This window comes from Trematomus bernacchii, unplaced genomic scaffold (assembly GCF_902827165.1).
Source record: "Trematomus bernacchii unplaced genomic scaffold, fTreBer1.1, whole genome shotgun sequence".
NCBI lineage: Eukaryota > Metazoa > Chordata > Actinopteri > Perciformes > Nototheniidae > Trematomus > Trematomus bernacchii.
Genome location: NW_022987821.1, coordinates 1,962,082 through 1,982,086, shown reverse-complemented (window position 1 = coordinate 1,982,086; position 20,005 = coordinate 1,962,082). Strand labels below are relative to the sequence as shown.

The 20,005-nt window shown below is 45.3% G+C and overlaps 2 protein-coding genes across 6 annotated transcripts in view; both read left to right on the top strand.

Moving 5' to 3' along the window:
• The window catches only part of xirp2a (xin actin binding repeat containing 2a), a 49,087-nt gene extending 37,918 nt beyond the window's left edge, over positions 1-11,169 (top strand). For both annotated transcript variants that reach the window (XM_034151365.1, XM_034151366.1), the window contains 3 exons: positions 437-9,689; positions 10,711-10,844; positions 10,922-11,169. In XM_034151365.1, the coding sequence (XP_034007256.1) occupies positions 437-9,689; positions 10,711-10,805 (9,348 nt within the window). In that variant the 3' untranslated portion in view covers positions 10,806-10,844; positions 10,922-11,169. The remainder of the gene's footprint in view (positions 1-436; positions 9,690-10,710; positions 10,845-10,921) is intronic.
• A 3,539-nt stretch (positions 11,170-14,708) lies between these two features.
• The window catches only part of LOC117498866 (beta-1,3-galactosyltransferase 1-like), a 102,176-nt gene continuing 96,879 nt past the window's right edge, over positions 14,709-20,005 (top strand). For all 4 annotated transcript variants that reach the window (XR_004557616.1, XR_004557617.1, XR_004557615.1 and 1 more), the window contains exon 1: positions 14,709-14,787. The gene's annotated coding sequence lies outside the window, so the exon portion shown is untranslated. The remainder of the gene's footprint in view (positions 14,788-20,005) is intronic.

Genomic DNA, 20,005 nt, shown 5'->3' with positions numbered 1-20,005 from the left:
CATCAAAAAGAAAATTGGCCTTGCAATGAGTTGATGGCGAATAATTGGAGTGGATAAAAGATGTCATTACACAGGCAACGACTGAATGTTCTCTTTTTCACAGTGATAAAAGGAAAACTGAGACTAAAACAAGGAGTCCCATTACAGTCTGAAGTTAAAATCATTTTCTATTCATATTTTAGTCATTAGGAACACACAACTGGAGATGTCTGGGTTTGACAGACTGGTAGTGTGTCTTGTTCATTTACATCCAAATAAGATTCGTTTTTTTTGCTGTTTCTAGATTTGGAATATACATTTGACTTCCTTTTCTATTCTTCCTTCTCTGTACTTCAAAGCTGTCCTTATCTTAACTATACAAATATTTCCATTTCCTGACTTCAAAACTTCTTTTACTTTCCCTCTCTCCTTAACAAAAATCACTTACCAATCACAGGTTGATGTGGATTTCAACCAATTTCAATGGACCCCAGTTAATCAGTCTTCCAAAGCCTCAACCAAGACAAGCTATGACATGTCCTCCTCCGTGAAGACGGCCTCTGCCTCATCCGTAGCGTCTGCCTCTGCCTCATCAGTAGTGTCTGCCTCTGCCTCATCCGCAGCTTCTGCCTCTGCCTCATCAGTAGCGTCTGCCTCTGCAATGAATTATGAGATGCCAGATCACTTCCCTCCACCACCCTTGCACCTGTATGAGGAAACCCCTGAGTACATCTCTTCCCAACATCAAGAGTCTGCCTCCCAACAGAAGCACACTGTGTCTAAGGAGCAGTACTTCAAACACAAGAGTAAGGCTGAACTAAAGCGCATCTACAAGCACATGAATCCGGACGTACGCAAGAACCTGGAGGAGGACTTCTTGCAGGAGCTCACGGAAGCGGAAAAGAAGGACTTTGAAAGCGAGGAACTGGTGGGAGAAGTCCAGCAGGCGTGCTATTTGTTTGAAAATGACGGCAACGACTCGAGCAGGGGTTCGAGCTCCGACAGAGAGTCCGTGGAGTGGGATGAGGTCCTTAAAGGGGAAGTGCAGTCCAGGCGCTGGATGTTTGAAAACAAGGCTCTTGATGAGATCAAAGATGACAACCTGGATGAGGACGAGGTGAGGAATATCGCCCAGCAGGAAATCATCGCGGGCAAAGATGTCAGACACACAGCTTGGATGTTTGAGACGAAGCCCATGGATGCTCTCGGGATAGAAGGTACTGAATCAGCTGAGCAGTTGCAAAAGTTGACTGATCTCGCAAGAGGAGATGTCCGCACTGCTACCTGGCTTTTTGAGACGCAGCCACTGGATTATCTGAATAAGATTTACCAAGAAGACGAGCAGGAGACCGATATTGTCGCCACCAAGAGCATTACCGGCGGAGATGTGAAAACTGCTAGATATCTCTTTGAGACTCAGCATCTGGATTCAATGGGCAAAACAGAAACCATTGAGGAGACCAACTTCCTTAACCTGAAGTCTGAGCTGGAAGAAATCAAAGGCGATGTGAAGACAACCACTCGCATGTTCGAGACCCAGCCCATGTGTGTCATTAGGGGGGATTCAGGAGAGATGTTGGAGATCACCACAATCCGCAGGGAGGAGACTGCGAAAGGAGACGTCAAGACATCACGCTGGATGTTTGAAACCCAGCCTCTGGATATGATTAGCAAAGACCCTGCAATGGTGAAGCTAATTTGCGGCATATCCATGGAGGACAACGTCCAAGGCGGTGTGAACAAAGGTCGATGGCTTTTTGAGACAAAGACCCTTGACACCATTAAGGATGAGGAATGGGAGAGTTCCAGGATGCAAAAGGAAGACATCATTGGTGCAGATGTCAGGAAGCACTGTCTGGTTTTCGAGACTCAGTCTATGGATACTCTGAAAGACAATGCCAATGCTAGACCTTCAGCTGCAGAGGAGATTGTAGGAGGAGATGTTCGAACAGCCAAACATCTGTTTGAGACAGTACCCATGGGAAATCTGAAGGAACTGCTGGATGTGGGAAAACTCAAGAAAATGGTTGCATCTGAAGAGGAAAAGGGAGATGTGAGGCATCAGAAGTGGGTCTTTGAGAGCCAGCCCCTGGAGAATATAAGAGAGGAGAAGAGGGAGATTACAAGAACTGTGAACGTTGAAGCTCTCGAAATAGGAGATGTGACAAACTATAAAGAAAGGTTTGAAAGTATGGATTTAAGTAAGTGTGAAGGAACACAGAGAATTCAAGTTGAAGGTGTCACAAGTGGATCCGTCCAATCCAACAGAGTTCTTTTTGAATCGACCCCTATGTATGCTATGCAAGACAGCTTTGGTCATTACCATGAGGTGAAGACCGTGAGGCGCGAGGAGATTGTGAAAGGAGATGTGCGCAGCTGCAGATGGATGTTTGAAACACGTCCCATTGATGAGTTTGATGAAAGCCTCAATAAGTTTCAGATCATAAAAGGTATATCAAAGCAGGAAGTCCAGTCAGGGGATGTCAAAACAGCGAAGTGGTTGTTTGAAACTCAAGCGCTTGATGCCATTAAAAGCTCCAACCATTTTGAAGATGAAGAACTAAAAACAAAGGAAGAAATTGAAATTGAGAAAGGGGACGTTAAGACCTGCAGGTGGCTATTTGAGACTCAACCGATGGATGTTCTGTATGAAAAAACGGAGAAGAGTGAGGCGGATGTCGAAGAAGTTCAAAAAGGAGATGTCAAAACATGCACTTGGCTCTTTGAGACCCAGACACTTGACAACATACGTGACCACACAGAGTCTGAGACCATTCTGAAGACCTGCACTGTGAATCAAGAGGACGTGCAAGGGAAAGACGTAAGACTGGCTCGCTTCCTCTTTGAAACCGAGAACCTGGAAAACATCACAGGTGAGGACAGTTCGTTCAGGAGGGTCACGAAGATCGACATCGACTCGGGCGATGTTTCCAGGATGAAGTACATCTTTGAGAATCGCTCTTCTGACATAATGAGCTCCACTTCGGGGGAAACAATGCAGAGGATGAAAACGCAGCAGGCCGAGGACATCCAGGCGGGGAACGTCGTCAACTGCACCTATATGTTTGAGAATCAGCCAATTGACGCCATACGTGACGATTCCACAGAGACGAAGGAAAGTCGCACTGTGACTGACGTTCAGGGGGGTGACGTTGGCAAAAGTCGCTTTATCTTTGAGACATATTCTCTGGATGAAATTAAAGAGGAGTCCTCTGAGAGTGATATTTCTAAACTCGCCAGTATCTTTAGAGATAAAGAAGAGAGGGGGGATGTGAAAAATTACACCATGATGTTTGAAACTCAGCCGCTGTACGCCATCTGTGACAAAGAGGGCCATTATCATGAAGTAACTACAGTTACCAAGGAGGAGATCATTAAAGGAGATGTGGTGGGAGCTCGATGGCAGTTTGAGACAAAGCCTCTGGATTCAATTCGAGATTCAGAGCAGGTCTATGTTATTAAATCGGTGACTGAAGAAGGCATCAACAAAGGAGACGTTAGCTCCGCGAGGTGGAGGTTTGAAACGCAACCCCTGGATGAAATTGCCGAAGACATAAAAACCAGGTCAAAAACAGTTGAAGATATCCAAGGCGGTGATGTAAGGACAAACAAGCAGCGATTTGAGACGGATGAGATGTCCCAGAAGTACATCAGAACAGTAAGTGTGAGCGAAATCCAAAAAGGTGACGTCCGATCTGCCACGTGGATGTTTGAAACGCGCACGATGGATGAGATCCACGGTGAGGGCGCGGAGTACGACGGCATGGAGAGAGTGACAAAAGAGGAAGTCATGAAGGGGGATGTCACGCAGTCTGTGTGGCTCTTTGAGAAGCAGCCTCTTGACAGTATCAAACAGACTGACGGAACAGAGCTCGTCGTCTCCAAGGAGGAAATCCCACAGGCCGATGTGAAGACAACTACATGGCTATTTGAATCAACTCCCTTCAATGATTTCAACGAGAGCAGCACGGAAAAGACCGAAATAATAGGTAAAAGCGTCAAAGAGACACTTGAGGAGCTTTACAGTCAGAAAATGGTTGACTCACAGGGTGTTCTTATCGAGGCAGATGAGATCGGCGATATCCGCATGGCAAAGTTTAAACTCATGAACCAGGAAGCTCCCCAGATCCAAAGGGAAGAGATTATCAGAGGGGATATGAGTAGCATCATGATGAACCTCCTGAACCGTAGGGAGATCACTGAAAGGGGGATAACTATTGACAGCGAGGAGCGGGGGAATATTAACACCACGGTGAAGCAGCTACTCGCCCAGGAAAGGGGAATCAATATGGAGAAAGAGGAAATTATCCGCGGCGACATTCAAGAGGCCGTCAACAATCTGCTCAAGAACGAAGGCTCCTCCAAGCATGGCATTCTGATTCAAGAGGATGAGAAAGGAGACGTGAGGATGACTATTTATTCCCTTTTGAATAAAGGGGAGAGGTCTAGCACGGAGAAAGAGGATATCATCCATGGGAACGTAAGCAAAACCCTTCATCGTCTTCTCTCCAACTCAGGAGCCGAAGAGTCCAGAAAGATAAGGGTGGGAGACACGGAGAGGGGAAATGTCAGCTTTTACTCCACGTGCATTGAGTCGGGAGCCTTGGATTACCTGAAGCAGCTTCAGAGCAAAACGGATGAAACCGTCAAGGAAATAGTGGAAAAGGAGAATATCATCGGGGGGGACGTGCGGGAGACCAAAATCTTGCTGCGGAAGAATCAGCAGGAGATCGGCCGCACCGTGGCACAGCAAGACATACTTCCTGGTGACGTTCACAGCAATGTTAAAGTCTTTATGACAGAGCCTGCTGTTACCTACAAGAACCTGGAGAAAAGGGATATTGTTAAAGGTGACCTTACAGCAGCCCTGAGTTCACTGACCCATGCCATCAATCAGAAAGTGGTCATCGACAAAGAAGAGGTGGTGAAGGGAGACATCCCTACTACTCTGAGGTCTCTGGAAGAGTCGCAGCATCAAAACAAAGGAATGGAAAAGCCTGAAATTGTCAGGGGAGACATCAAAGGTGCCCTCGAGTCACTGGAGAAGTCTGCAACCTCCAATACGGGAGTGACTGTGGGAGATCTGGTGCCAGGGGACATCAAAGGAACCCTGAAGTCCCTAGAGGAGGCGAAGCAAGCTGTAAAAGAGGTGGAAAAAGAGGAAATCCTCAAAGGAGACATCCACATGGCCATGCAAAGTTTGCATGTAGCAACAAGCGAGAAAAAGACTTACCAGCATCAAGTGAGCGAACAAGGGGATGTTAGAGCCACCATCCAGCACTTTCTAGAACCAACGACTTCTTCGAAAATGCAGCGCAGGGGAAGCATTGAAGGAGATGTAAAAACATCGATAAAATGTCTCTACGAAGGACAAGATTCAACACTGGCGGAAAAAGAGGAAGTATTAAAAGGGGACGTTCAAGGTGCAATAAAGAATCTAATGCAAAGAAAACAATATTCAAATCCCAAGCGTTCCCACAAGAAAGCAAAAGTGCCCGTGAAAAATCCATTAACTGTAAAGCAAGCGGAGCATGAATGCTTGCATGAAGCTAAGAGTGAGAGTGTGGCAGTCAATCCAGCCCCCGCTGAGAAAAAGCTCTCTCAGAGCAGTGAGTCACAGAAGCACACACAGAGGCAGAACCAAAGCCAATCGTTGCAAACGCAGGTAATAACCCAAGAGGAACACTCTGTTACTATTGCCAACACAGACAATACTACTGGGGCCTCTCAACACAAGAGCATGAAAGAACAGAAACACAAAGCGCTGCCCCCACAGAAAGTACAAGCTCCCAAGCCTATTATGATAAAGCATAAACAAGTGACTAATAATGATCAAACGGAAGCGAAAGCAGTGGATGTGAACGTGATGAAAGAGGTGCATGGCACATCACAGAGCAACAGTTCAAACAAGCAAGTATGTGAAACAAAGACAATCAAACAGGTGCAGACTACAGTGACGGAGAAGAGTGTCGTGCATAAGCAAAGTGTGTCCGAGCAGATGTCTCAAAAGCAAACGGAGAAAAAGGAAATCACACAAAAACACAGCGTGAAAAATGTAAAGGGTGAATACCGTAACCTGGACATGAAAGGGAAAAGTGTCATAAAAAAGGCCAAGCCGGAGATTCACTTCCCCCCTCCTCCCTGTTCACCGCCTCCACCCTCAGAGTCAGAGCTCTCCCTCCCTCCTCCACCATCCCCAGTGCTGGAGAGCCCAGCCTCCCCCCCTTCTATCATGAGGCAGGACAGCGACCTCCCACCTCCTCCACCTCCGCCTCCCATGGAAGGCAAGTCTGAGCCTGACTTTTTCCCTCTTCCTCCACCTCCTCCGCAAGATTTTCTCCCTCCACCTCCCTCTCAGCAAGAGCTTAATGCATTGCCCCAGTCTCCCCCTGCCAAGCTGGGGAAACCCATCGGCAAGCCTTTATTCAAATTGCCCAAGCAACCAGAAACACTGAAGCTACACGTACAAGTTAAACCGAAATGGCAGAAAAAGCAGCCCACTCCTTCACCACCCCCACCCCCACCTCCACCCCCAACTCAGCTCCCTCCTGAGCAAGCAGAAACAGTCTCAACGGAGCGTAAAGAAGAAGTACAAGAAGTGAAAAAGGAAACCAAACAGATTGAAATAAGCAAACAGATTCAGGCCGAGTCAAAAGCAATGTCACCAACAAAAATACCAAGCATCCCAGCTATGAAACCGAAAGAGAGTCCACAGCCGCCTAAAAGAGTGTTTGTCCCTCCTATTAAACTGCCTCCAACTCCCGAAGCCCCCAAATCTAGACCTTTTGCTCGCAAATTTAAAACTCCTCTCATGCTCGCAGAGGAAAGGTACCGCCTGCAGTTGGAGAATGAAGAGTCCATGAGGAGTACTGTCACAACTCCCACGTCTCCACCAATTAATCTGCCCTCCTTTGCTGCCAGTCCCGAGCCTCCCGCAGCACAGAAAGCAGACTCAGAAGTGGCAACGGAAGCCGCAAAGAGCCAAGAAGCTAAGGCTATTTCCAAAGACGGAATACCGCCTCCCAAGAAAACCCCTTCCCAGATCCCTTTGAGCAAACCCTTGATCTCAGTGGTAAATAAGAAATCAGCTACAGGATCTTCAAGTGTGTCCGTAGATAAAAAGCATGTTGCCAGTGAGCACTCCTCAGAAAAAATGCTTTCCTCAACTGAAGTCATTCAAAAGAGCCAAACCGCGCCTAAGAATCAGACCGTCGTTTCCCAGGCTAATCGCGAGGCCTCAAATATTGAAATCCAGTCATGCTCCAATGTGGTCACTTCTTCTGTCACGGAGCAGCAGCAGTTTATTAAGACATCCAGCAGCAGGTCTATCACAGCCACACAAAGTGATGTCCATGAAAATGCTAATCTACAAAGCCAGAGTGCGGTCACTTTGAAAGCTGAAGATGGAAAGAATATTAATGCGCCTCTGACACAGGAGGGGAAAATGAGTCCCTCTCATCCCACGAAAATCCCAAAGGTAACTCCAAGTTTCAAGGTGAAAACTTTCAAGATGCCAAAAGAGAAGAAAGAGGAAAAGTTGGACGGCGCCATGAAAAGTGAAGTGCATTTCCAGCAAGAGAAAAGTAGTGTTTCACAGAAAAGTGAAACAAAAGTGAGTCAGAAAAGCGAGCAGGTGACAAAAACTGAAATGAAAACAGAAATGAAAGTAATTGAGAAGAAAAGTCACGTGACCCCAGCTATGGAGAAAGTTGAAGTGGAGGTTCAAGTGAAAAAGGGGACAGAGATGCAAAAGAATGAGGCTGGAGTACAGCTGTCACCATCGGTTACCGTTTTAATACCCAAGATGGCTAAGATAACGTCTGCAGCAGCTCATCAGGGACAAGGCCATGCATCCGTCTCCCACAGCCAGCAGAGCATGAAGGCAGAGAGCTTTCAGAGACACGAGGACGTGGTTGTGACTGAGAGGGTGGTGCAGCAACGCCTGCAGAAGCAAGAGGTCGTTCAGGTGCAAAAACAAATACATGTACAAGCAGCAGAAACAAGCCAAATGCAGATACATGCAGTGAAGTCAAAAGATTTGCCTAAGAATGTGCCTGCACAAGTAATAGGGGAAATGACCCATGAAGAGGAGGGTCTTTCAGAAGGAATCACTGATTTTGAGAAATGCAATGTAACCCAAAAGCTGCTCGCTCAAATAAAAGCGCTGGAAGGCACACCAAGCAAAATAGACTCCAACGCTGTCAGGATGATTATAAGCGAAGTCCCCGACTGGGCCATGGGCGCGGATGAGAAAAAGAATTTAAGCGAAATTACTAAACGGCAAAGTAAGAAAAAGCTGAAAGAGATGATGGTGTATGTGAAGAATATCTTTCAAACAAAGCTCACAACTTTTGAGGAAACCGTGACAACCGTGGAAAAGCAGGTGAAAGAAGAGAAAGTAGAGAAAGTAGAGCCGTCAGCGCCGCCGGCAGTGCCTCCGAAACCTGACAAAAAAGTTTTCAGCGGAGCGACCACTAAGATTTCAAAGATCAGTATCGGCTCGTCCAAGAGTGAAAGGAAGGTGGTGGAGGAGAAAAAGTCAATCCAAGAGAGAAAAGTGCACCAGGAGATAAGTGACGATCAGAGGGTGTCCTCCCCGTTAGCCAGCATCCGAAGTCCTTCACCCACTTTTATAAGCATTGAGTCAAGGAGGATCGACTCGCCCCTCAGAGTGACCCCGTCTCCTCCACCTTACAAGTCAGTCGGGACGCCCCCGCCTCCTCCTCGCAAGTCCTTCACCCCCACATCCCCCTTTAGGGCCACGCCGTCGCCAACGATGAGCCGCTCAGAGAAGCTGGTGAAACTGAGGGATACCACCTCCATGCTTTCTCGCGTCGTGACCCCACCACCTCCCATGCCGGTGCAAGAGTTCATTGCCGCTGAAAGAGAGCTATCGTCCTCTCTTAGCGACAGGGAGACCCCCGTAGAGAGAGATGAGCAAGGGTTGATGGAAGTTGGAGAAATGGGGGACTCCATGATGACTGTCAGAGATAAGAAGTCTTTCTTTGAGGAGGCGCAGAAGGCGGAGGTGAGCAAGACGTACATGCGTAAGGATCCCATTGATATCCCTGAACGTCTGGGAGCTGAGGCCGAGGAAGGGGCCCAGGCTGTGAATATAGAACTCCTGAAACAGGATCTCCCAAGAGTCGATCTGTCTAAGCTGGTCAACAGATTTGAATCCCCCCAACCGAAGGTCTACAACAGAAAAGAGCCTATTGTCATCACAGAGAGGCTGGGGAGCGACACGGAGGACGCGGAGGATGAGCCGGCGAAATCTGACGAAATCCCCACATTCAACGTCAAGGCGATAAAGAATGTGTTTGAGACGGGAGAGCTCGGTTCTCAGGCGGCACGAGACCTCAGAGAACAAATAGAAAGAAGAGAGTCTGAGTCAGCCCCTTCTGAGCCGGCGGGTCACTCGGAAACGACAGCGGTCGCCGAGCAATTCTGCACCGTCGACGTCTTCGGGAACATTACAGACGGGACGGCGAGCGAGGAGTCCGTGACCCGCGGTAACCCCCCGTCCTACGCCGATGTGGTGAGAGGCGAGGCGGTCTCCGTGCCCCCAGAGGCGTCCACCGAGGAACTGCTGAGAAACTTCCAGCAGTCGTGGGCCGAGAGCCAGGGAGTGTTCCAGAACCTGGGTTTCAGTGTCACCGAGCAGAGGACCTCCCAGATCGTAACGCACCAGCAGCAGACTGTCGTGACGGGTAAACCAGGCTGTGCAGCATGAGGACACTAAACCAGCGTGACGGTGTGATTAACATGCTTTGTGTGTTCAGAGTTGAAGGCATTGTGTGGCAAGAAAAGAAGCATTAACTTTGGTTTGACACTTTTATTTACATGACGTGGTTTTCTTTGAAGTGCTTTTATTTGAAGCTCTGAGCTGTTTGCAGTTGACTTGCTGTCAGGTTGGCAGATTTGAATATTCACAGGGTTTTATTTCCATGCGTGTGATGTGTGTATCATATTGAACTAATAATTCTCATGCCTGGGTGTGTGGTGCAGAGGAGGGCTTTTAATGTCTCCAGCGAGAAGAACAACTATTTAATTTATTTTTATACTTCTCTGGAAGATTCACCTTTTGTTCCCTGCTCATGCTGCGAATTGATAAAATAAGTAACTTTTTAAAACATTAAATTAACTTCATTTTCAAAGCTTTTTTTAATGAATTATGAGTTGACTCTCAGAACTTGAAACACAAGCTATTTTTAGACACTGAATTGCAATAACAATGCTGATACTAATTAGAGTAGAGTACAATTTCGTAGAAGCATCCTGACTGTGAGGATACACTTAATTGCTTGTTTGCTGTCAACCCTAATAACAATTGGGAATAAAATGTTAAAACGTTACGTGAATCACATTATAATATTTTAACCTTCCTGAATTTGATAGTGTGAAAATGTACTTAAACCGCAGTGAATATTAATCAATTATTTACTGGGTTTGCTTTTAAGCAAGTGTTCCCAAGATAAGTTAGGCCAAAAACCTATTTAGTTCTTTGACTAACCTAGAATTATTTTATTAGTTTTCTTCCCTCAAGTATATTCTGCTTAGTTTGAAGAGTTCCTACGCCAAAACGCTGTAGGTAGCAATAAATTGGAATTCATTAATTATAAATGACCCAGGTGAACCTTTTCATTTAGTACCTAATGAAATGGTTGTTACCAGGAAATGAACAGGAAATGATGACCCTGTTAATTAAAGCTTTGCCTTATTTCTTTGCAGAAAATTCGAGTTCCCGAGTCCGAACTGTGCAGGGTGTGTCGGAAGAGGGTGTACCCGATGGAGTCGCTGATCGCAGACAAACTCAACTTCCATAAGAGCTGCTTTCGCTGCGAGCACTGCAGAGGCAAACTAAGGTGACGATAACTCACAGAGCACCACATTATTCTGCTTTTTTATTTTGCATTATTTAACCTATTGTATCCCTCTACAGTCTTGGAAACTATGCCTCTCTCCATGGACGAATGTACTGCAAGCCACACTTCACGCAACTGTTCAAATCCAAGGGGAATTACGACGAGGGATTTGGACAAAAACCACACAAAGAACTATGGAGCAATAAGGAGAATTCACCCGAAAAGACAAGCGTCAGATCACCATCACCCGAAAAGTCAAGCGTCAGAACACCATCACCCGAAAAGTCAAGCGTCAGATCACCATCACCCGAAAAGTCAAGCGTCAGATCACCATCACCCGAAAAGTCAAGCGTCAGATCACCATCACCCGAAAAGACAAGCGTCAGATCACCATCACCCGAAAAGACAAGCGTCAGATCACCATCACCCGAAAAGACAAGCGTCAGATCACCATCACCCGAAAAGAAAATCATGGATTCCAAATCTCCCGCTGCTCAGACCCCGCTAGTTACTGAGGATGAGGAAAGGAGAAAATCAGAAGATGAAAACAAAAAGCTCAGCACTAAGATGTCTGTAGTGTGGCCTCCTCAATCTGATCACAGCAAGAAATCCTTCACTATAGAGGGGGAGTTGAAGCTGGTTAAGCCGTCATGGCCCCCTAAGGAGGGCTCCGCTCAGGAAAATGAACACCTCAATCAGCCGCTGAGGCCTTCATTAAAGGAGAGCGATGTCTCCGCAGCTGAAGCACAAAATGGACCCCAGGAAAAAGACAAGAGAGCAACAGAGAACGTGAAAAAGCCTGAAGAGACTCCAGTACAGTCAGGGGCCTCCCCCTCCCCCTCCCCCGCAGCAGTTGCAGAGAAACCGGCAAATGTTTCTCACCCTCGAGAAAGGAAAGAGTCAAACAGCGGCTCGGAGGCACAAGAGCGTTCTGAAATGGACTCTGAAGTGCACCCTGGAGTGGAAGAGAAGGAAGAGAGCGTAGGGAATGGTGGTGGAGCTGTGGTGGAGGAAGTGAAAGTAAACGGACACGATGGGCAGAAAGAAAGTGCAGCAGGTGGGGAGGAAAGTCAGGCGGAGATAGATAAAGGAAGTAATGGCGGTTTGAACAATGGGGAGGCGGTAAAGGTCACCTTAATAGATGAGGAGGCAAGACAGGCGCTGAATGCAAACTCCAACAATAACAATAATTGCGGCCTGGAGCAAGGAAACCTGTTTGAAGGGCTTAGTGAGGACGAGGACGGGAAGAATCTCTTTTCAACAGATTTCTTCCAAACAGATGAAGAAATGAAATGGATGCCAAGCGAAGTGCTGCAGTTGGCACAGAGCGAGGATGCTTTTGTGCCAGCCGGTGCCAAATGTACTGAAGCCACAGAGCGCTCTTCTGACACGCAGTTCTTCACAGGCGAGGGAACGCTCCAAAACGAGGCCACGGAGCTGCAGATTAGCACATCAAGCTTCCTGGAGGACATTTTCGCCGGGCTGAGCAGCAGCAGCTCTGACCTGCTATCTGATTTCAGAGGCGGTCAATCTGCCGCCGGGACGCATCGGGCGTCTGCGCTCGATGACCTTTTGGATTTCGGGATGGAGGTAAAAGAAGATAAAACGGGGCGGGAGGATGAGGCTCCTCTGTGGGGCGAAGACGACGACGGGCTGACGGTGGAGGAGCGCATCAAGAGGAACAGATTCTACGACGACGACGACAGCGACAACTCTTAAACCTTTCATCTAATTATCAGGCACATGTAATTTCACTTATGTCCATGGAGAGATGAACTGCTCTGATTGTGTTTTTGTACTGAGTTTTAATATCTTTGATCTTTACTTAGCTTTGATTGCACCTGGTGTGCAGAGAAATGGTTACTTAGTATATTTTTCTTGACTGATTTTCAATATGTGCGTTAATAATTTTTCTCTGAATGAATGCTTTTCAGGATAAAGAATTTCCATCCTTTTTTTGTCATTTCTATCTTGTGGTTGAAATAAAGCTTCATGAACTCAATGATACAAATGAGTTTTTAATCAGTGAGTGGTACTTAGCTGTTTCCTCTGTGTGTGTCTTGCTGCTTTGATGTATGGCCTACCTACATAACACAGTCCAGCTGAGATCTCTTCGGCGAAAGGCGTATTGATTTCCTCTGATAGAGCAGGCCTGTTGTTGGAGTTACAGATTTTTCTATTAGGTGGCTTTTGTCACCTCTGACAGATGTTTCCCCCCCTCTCCGGTTACAGCCTGAACACATGGGGTAATTGGCTGCAAACACAATATACTGCGATGTTAATTACACCAGCAAAATAAAAACGACTTTAATGTCAGAAAAGTGAATTTCTGCATTGTGCTGACGGCTCCTGTAACTTGGGGAAGCACTGTTACCGGTTCAATAATTCAGCATCCTCTCCTCAGATGCTATTTGGCATCTTTTTAATTGGGTTATTTGTCCCCGGTAACGTTTCCATTGACGATCCAAAGCAGATGCAGTTTTGTACATTTTTTTTAATCGTTTCATTCCTCTGCCAAACAATTATAAACCCAGATGAATGCCCTTACAATCAGATAGGAGAGGAGACGATAATAAAACTGTCCATGATACCAATGTTCAATTTCTTTATATATCAATGCTCTGATGTCATGTACAGGGAACCACTGGAACCGGATGCACGTGCAGTACAGTTGCTTATAATCCAAAAACTGCGCAACAGCTCAAGGGTGCTAAGAGTCCAGAGGAAATCTAATATAACATTGAGGAGAACCGGACTTACAGATTTTCCTAATTTTGCGTTAGATAAATTCCGCTACTATAACTAAGTCCCTTTAACATTTTGTGTACGACGAATGAACTCCAGAGCCCGATGAATAAGATATAATTTTCTGTAAAGATAATAGGAATGTATGCAGTATATATGCTTACACTGACTATCAGGATGTGGGGGTGGAAAGAACTATATACAAAATAAAAGATGTGAGACAGCAGTCATGTCATTATTTCTGGTAAGACGCCAGGGGTTGAAGTTGGGTCGCAGACAGTCCGATCGATCCATCCTTGAGCTTCAGTTTTGAAGTGAATCTGTCTGTGCGCTGACCCTTATTGAAATGGAGTTGCTGTACATTTCAGTCAGAAATAAAGTGAATCCACTGGGTCTTCACAGCCTCAGAAGATTGGACTGCATAAAGATTTATATTGGATCTTGCAGCCAACAACAGAACAAGTAGCATGTTATTCTCCATAATTAGTGCCTTTTGCATAATATATCACCTTAAACTTCTGCAAAGTAGTCTCATATGGTCCAGTGTTCACAGTGAGAAATATCTTCGTTGAAATTCAGCTCAAATAGCATTCCAGGAACATGATGCAATCATTGATAACACTTCAATGCTAGGAATAATACATAATATAGCTTAACATGATATGTCTTGCTATTTCCAAATGAACAGCTGTGGCATTTCTCTAATACAGTCATTCAATTATAAAAAATACAAAAAGATAAATTAATGATCAATAACTTATAAACCGTACACTGACATGAGATGAGCTTTAACAAAGTGAACCTTCCTTTGAAATAATGTTCAATCCAGTAAGGATGTTCCGAGCTAGAAACCAGTCAAATCAATCATCCAGCTCCCCTGCATCCCCCTGCTGCAATTTCACCGAGCCGAGGGTTTATTTTCGCCCAGATGCCATCAGATCATCCAGGCATGACAAGCGGTCGCTCCGTTGCCTGAAAGTCAATCTCGGTTAAACAAAGAAGCATCATGGTCCTCTCTCTCACGGCCGGCTCTGATTGGCTGCCGTCCCTCCCAATCAGGCGGCCGCTGATTGGACGGCTGCTCTCCTCCCGCCGGCGGCAGACACACTGAGCAGACGAGGGATCGGCACGGTACGGAGCGGACCTTTTCCCCGCAGATGGGACAAGTTGGAACCACGGGACACAGAGAACAGCGCCGGTAAGTGTCGATAAATGCAGACAAATGTGGCGTTAACGGTATTTGCAGGACACTAGGCACGCGCCAGTTGCTCTCGCGCAACTTGACGGATGCTGTTTTCGGAAGTGAAATTAGCTTAAGTGTGCTGTTTTGTTTTATGAATGCTCTCTTTCCCCCTGTTAATTTGTCCTCACCGTTACTGTGGCTTGTTTAAAAAAGGGTTGACAGAAGTGCCTGTGCTAGCAGTTGTGTTTTTAACTTGCTTTTGAAGGTTAACTTTCACATTTTGGACTCGAGCGTTGTGTGGAGCTGCTACCTGCTGTGTGAGGTGACACTGCTCAACAGCCTGGAATCATTCCTAGACTTAATCTGCGTTTTCTAGTGCATGCCATCATTTAAATCCAAAGTTGGCTCCATTTATTGGCATACAGTATATCTCTGTGTGTGTGTGTGTGTGTGTGTGTGTGTGTGTGTGTGTGCGAGAACAAGAGGCTGAGCCAGATACATCCAGATAAGTACATGAGAGCATTGTGCATTTCATAATGCTGTGCACTTTATAGCCTAATATTAAGTATGATGATTTATCTGGCTGCTAATCCATGTCACTTAACACGAGCCAGTAAAATCCATCAGTTTCATTGCATAAAGGGCTGAGTGTCACCATGCTGAGTTTTATCACTCCATCACATTCTGCTGCTCTGTGAAAGGGACCGTACAAATGGAGAGTGGGATACAGACTAACCCTCTGTGGCAGGCTGCTCAATGGGATTTTACCTTGCAGTCGGGGGTCATGACAACAATACACAGCGAGCGCCTCTCCTCGCTGAGAACAGTATGCCAGCCTAAGCCTCGATAAATCCATTCCTAAAGATTTATTTTGACTGTTAGTTTGGGACCTGAATGCCACAGATCTCTCCTTTCTCCTCTTTTTGGAATTACACTGCTCCTTGAAGTGATCACATCAATACCCCTTCACACTCTTTCTTGTCCGGGAGTAATTGCAGGCTCTTTTGTGAGCACCATGGCTTTCAACCTTACACCGCCGCCATGGGTCGTTAATTCCGGCAGCCCTGCCAAATTCTCTCATTTAAGCCTGTGTGCTGGCGCATGACCAGATACTGATATTGTGGGGGGAGAAAAAAAATGTCCATTTAATCTCAGAAATGTCCCAGAGTCCCCCATGCATCTGCTGTGACAGCAAATAGTGTAGTTTATGGGTTTGGAGGTCTAGTTTGGTGAAATGAAGGTTGCTTGTATTTTTAGCTTAAAACCTTAATTTCAATGTTTCTCTTAGCTTCTGTTTGATAAAGCCGAATCTTCATAAAGTCATTTGTTTCCACTAAAGCTCATGATTTAGTAGCTTTTCCAGAATCAAGGTTTAGTTGCAGCTGATCAGTTCCCCATCATGCCACGGCTGTATTTCGGATAACGATTGTGGTCCAATAAGAACCCCTCCGAATGTTCCCTTTGGCGCCTCTTAAAATCAATGACTTTCACTCTTTTTGTTGGAGCAATCGCAGTAGTGAATCACTGAAACACTTATCACACTCCGTATATTTATAAATCGGCTGTTTGCAAGTACTGTGTTGTGAACTACAGCTTATTGACATCCTGTGAGAGGAAGCAAGCCCCCGGGCGTGCACCTAACAGGCTGCTTTGAACTCATTTAACCCCGTGTGGGGCTTTAATATGTGAAGGCATCCTTCCTGTCACTGTTATTGGGGGACTGTGACACATAGAATAGATTTTTCCAAATGTTCCACATTAGATAAATTGATGCCATTCTCACTTGTGGTGCCAGAAAGGAAATAGCAGATTCTTTTTGGCTGAAATGATCGTGGCCCTCAGGCGTGACCAGAATCTGTTAATCACACCATTTCTGTCCTGGAAGTGATAGGAACTCGATTTATGGCGCTCCGAGATGAGATAAAGAGTATGTGACGGTGATTAATGACGTTTGTAAAGAGCGAAATGGAAAAAGTGTATTACAAATCAGCTTATTGACTCATTCCAAATTTCAATGCTCTCACGCTTTTGTTGCTGCTCTCCTTGTCAACACAATTTAAAAGGAACATGTGTCAGTTGGGTTTGTTTGTAACGGTGAGCTGTGGCATTCTGGTGCCCGCAGGGAGCATTCGCTGTTTAGTCAGAATCTCATTTGGAAACTGCTGCTTTATTAAGACCTTCTAGTTTGTGTTGGATTGAGCTTTTGTCCCCTCTGTCTACACCATTTTTTTTAATTAGCTCTGCCATTCATCATCAGGATTTAGTGTCGGTCACTCAAAGTATTTTCGCATCACTTTCCTACAGGAGGAATCCATCATAAAATAGGAAGAGACTCCAATTTCTCCGCTGAGCAGGGGGCATGGCCTCAATCATAGATATATGATTGTGGAGTAGCACACAGTATACCCACCTGACCACATGTGATTGACATCATCACGCTCTGCTGTCGTGGGAAATATCAGAAATAGGTGAAAGTAAACAAAATAACAATACTTTTTGTGTGTCAATGGATGGCGACTTCCATATATTCAAGGCTCAATTTTCTTAAATACACGCCAGCATTTGAATACTGGTTGCATTACCAGGTAAGTGACACAATGGCAGTAGCACAATGCTTGTTGAGGGAAATATCTATTTGTACGTATTTCACACCTAACCTGTGTGGTTAAACCTACCCATGATAGTGTCTCTGGTTAGTACGGCTCATATGGCCGGTGTTGAAGCTGTTAGTCGTACCCCTGGTGTGGAGTGGTCTAAGTGGGGGGGGGTGCAATCTGACCTCCAGCTGGTAAATGTGTGCGCTGAGGGCGGTGTCTGACCCTTTGTACTTCAGTGTATTTAGTCCATTAAATAGTGTGATCCCAGAGTAACAATCATGACCTGTTAGTCATAACATGCGGTTGCGTTGCGGTCTGATAAAGCTAATAATGCTTCTAATTTATGGCACCATAAACTTTAATGTACCTATCAGATCAGATGCTATAAAATGAATTTGACCTCTCCTAGATGGTCCGGTAGATGCAGGATCTCCAAAGGTGTCCAACATCGAGTTACATGTCAGTCTGTATAAGCTAACTTCTCCTAGTACTGACGTTTCTATTCAAAACAGTGCAGCTTTGAAACTTTAAGAGTCTTTTTTCTGATTATAATTTTCATCATTAACATTGTTTTAAACTGGAGAAACTTTGAGATGGCGGATGTGTATTTCACCGGCTGTAAACTCACAAGAACAATTTACCCTGCCAACCCAATTCTGCATGTTGGAAAAACAACAACAAAATAATCTGTTGGATGTTGTCCATTTAATAAGCGCTGTGCACGCCAGTGTCTATTCATTTTCTCTTGGCCGAAGACAGGTCCCGACAGAGGGTTTCATGTTTGGCACCTGGACTTCTGTTAAGCTCTGAGGCTCATAATCTCCTGTCCAACATGTTATCTCACTAAGGAAAGAGCAATAGGAAACATATAGCTAGCAGCTTCTTCTTCTTAGCTTGAATGAAACTAAATATGTGTTTGTAGTTCAACAGGGACCAACAGAGTGGTGACTGATCACCTCACGGTTAATTTCATATCAACATTTCAACCAGATCAGCATCATAGTTCAACATGTAAAAGCTTTAGGGTTCAGCACGGATAGATTTCATGAGTGTGGGATCCAGAGCTGTGAAGAAGCTCATCCTGTAAGTCTGTACAGCTGACACTAATGTTAGCTTAAGCAGCTTCAGAGCACACTGAGCTGCTAACAGTAGCATTAGAGGTCGTCAGGCACTTTCTAAAACACTGTCAGACTCAACTTTCTAAGGAAGTATATTATTCTGTGATTCTATTGGTGTAGAAGTAAGATAAGTTTGTGATTTTGCTCGGTGCTAGGGTTGCAAGCGGCTACAAAGACTTTGCAAATGTTGTCTGATTGCCAAATCTTTGTTTTGTATCTTTAGAAAAACGGCTATTGGCTGAGAAGCGTGACAATTGCTTAGCTGTTGTTTCAGCACCATGGACAGCGATTTGTGTTTTGTGTATGTGTGGAGCTGTCCGTGGTGCTGAAACTGAGCAGATCAAATACAGTATATTCAGGCTAATTTTTAGACTGATATTTATACAGAAATCTCATTATTATATTATGAATTTCTATGTTAAATAGCACACTCAGCACCCAACTAAAGAACAGCCCTGCTTCAATTCCATCTTTAAATTGGCTTTTAAATCAGAGTTCTGTCCGTCCAAAACCTAAGAGATTACATTTGATATGAAGCCGATGAAAGAGAACAACATTTTTGCTTTGGAAATAAACGATTTGCCAATTATCTTTATATTGATTGACTCATTATAATAATAGTAGTAGTTACAGTTTGTTCTGGACATAATGTCCCTCTGGCAGCGCAGCATGATCCTTGAAATGGAAGCGTTGACCTCCTCCTGAAACGGGTCAAACCAGAAGACCCTCTCCCTCAGGGGCTCAGTAAACTCTCGTATTATTCTTGTTCACTTGGCCTTCTCTCCATGAATAATTAATGACCAAATTGTTGAATTTAATCGCAACACGGGGAAGCGAGCACTGCCCAATTGCCTGTTTTCATGCAGAATGAATAATTTCCATGCAACAGCTCATCATTGACCGTGCATTAGACTTTACAAGTGCCTGGCTCCACTGTAATCACTGATAGGAGGAGGCTGTAACTTGCTGGCTGTCATCTTTTATAAGGTGTTGAGCTTTGTGCTGCTGTGGCTGCAGGATTCCTCTCTGCTTCTCCCAGGGTGTTCACTGGGTTCACGTCGATGTGCTGTGACCTCTTCTGTTGCTCCACGCTGGCTCCCTCTCTCTGTGGAGCAGCTTCAGACGGAGCTTCATCTGTGCAGCCCAGCTAGTTGTCATCATGCTGGTGACTGCAGTCCAAAACTTCATGTGATCATTTTGTAATCTTGTTGGCCACAGCTGAGTGAGGCACAGATGATAGATTGAAATCCAGCAGCAGCACCATACTGTGATCCTTTCAACGAATGGCACAACACAATAAATAATCTGCTTGTTTGCCTCCCTATCTGGCTATATTTACTACAGTAACAGCAAGACAGAATGTTTTGCCATCCATTTTCCTGTTTTTGTTTACGAAAATGACAAATGATAAGGAGTGTTATTATCTAAAAATGCTCCGATGGTCTTCTCTTGTTTTACTGAAAACAAAAAACAGCAGAATGTTATGAGACTGACCCAAAATGACAGCCCTGTCCTCTT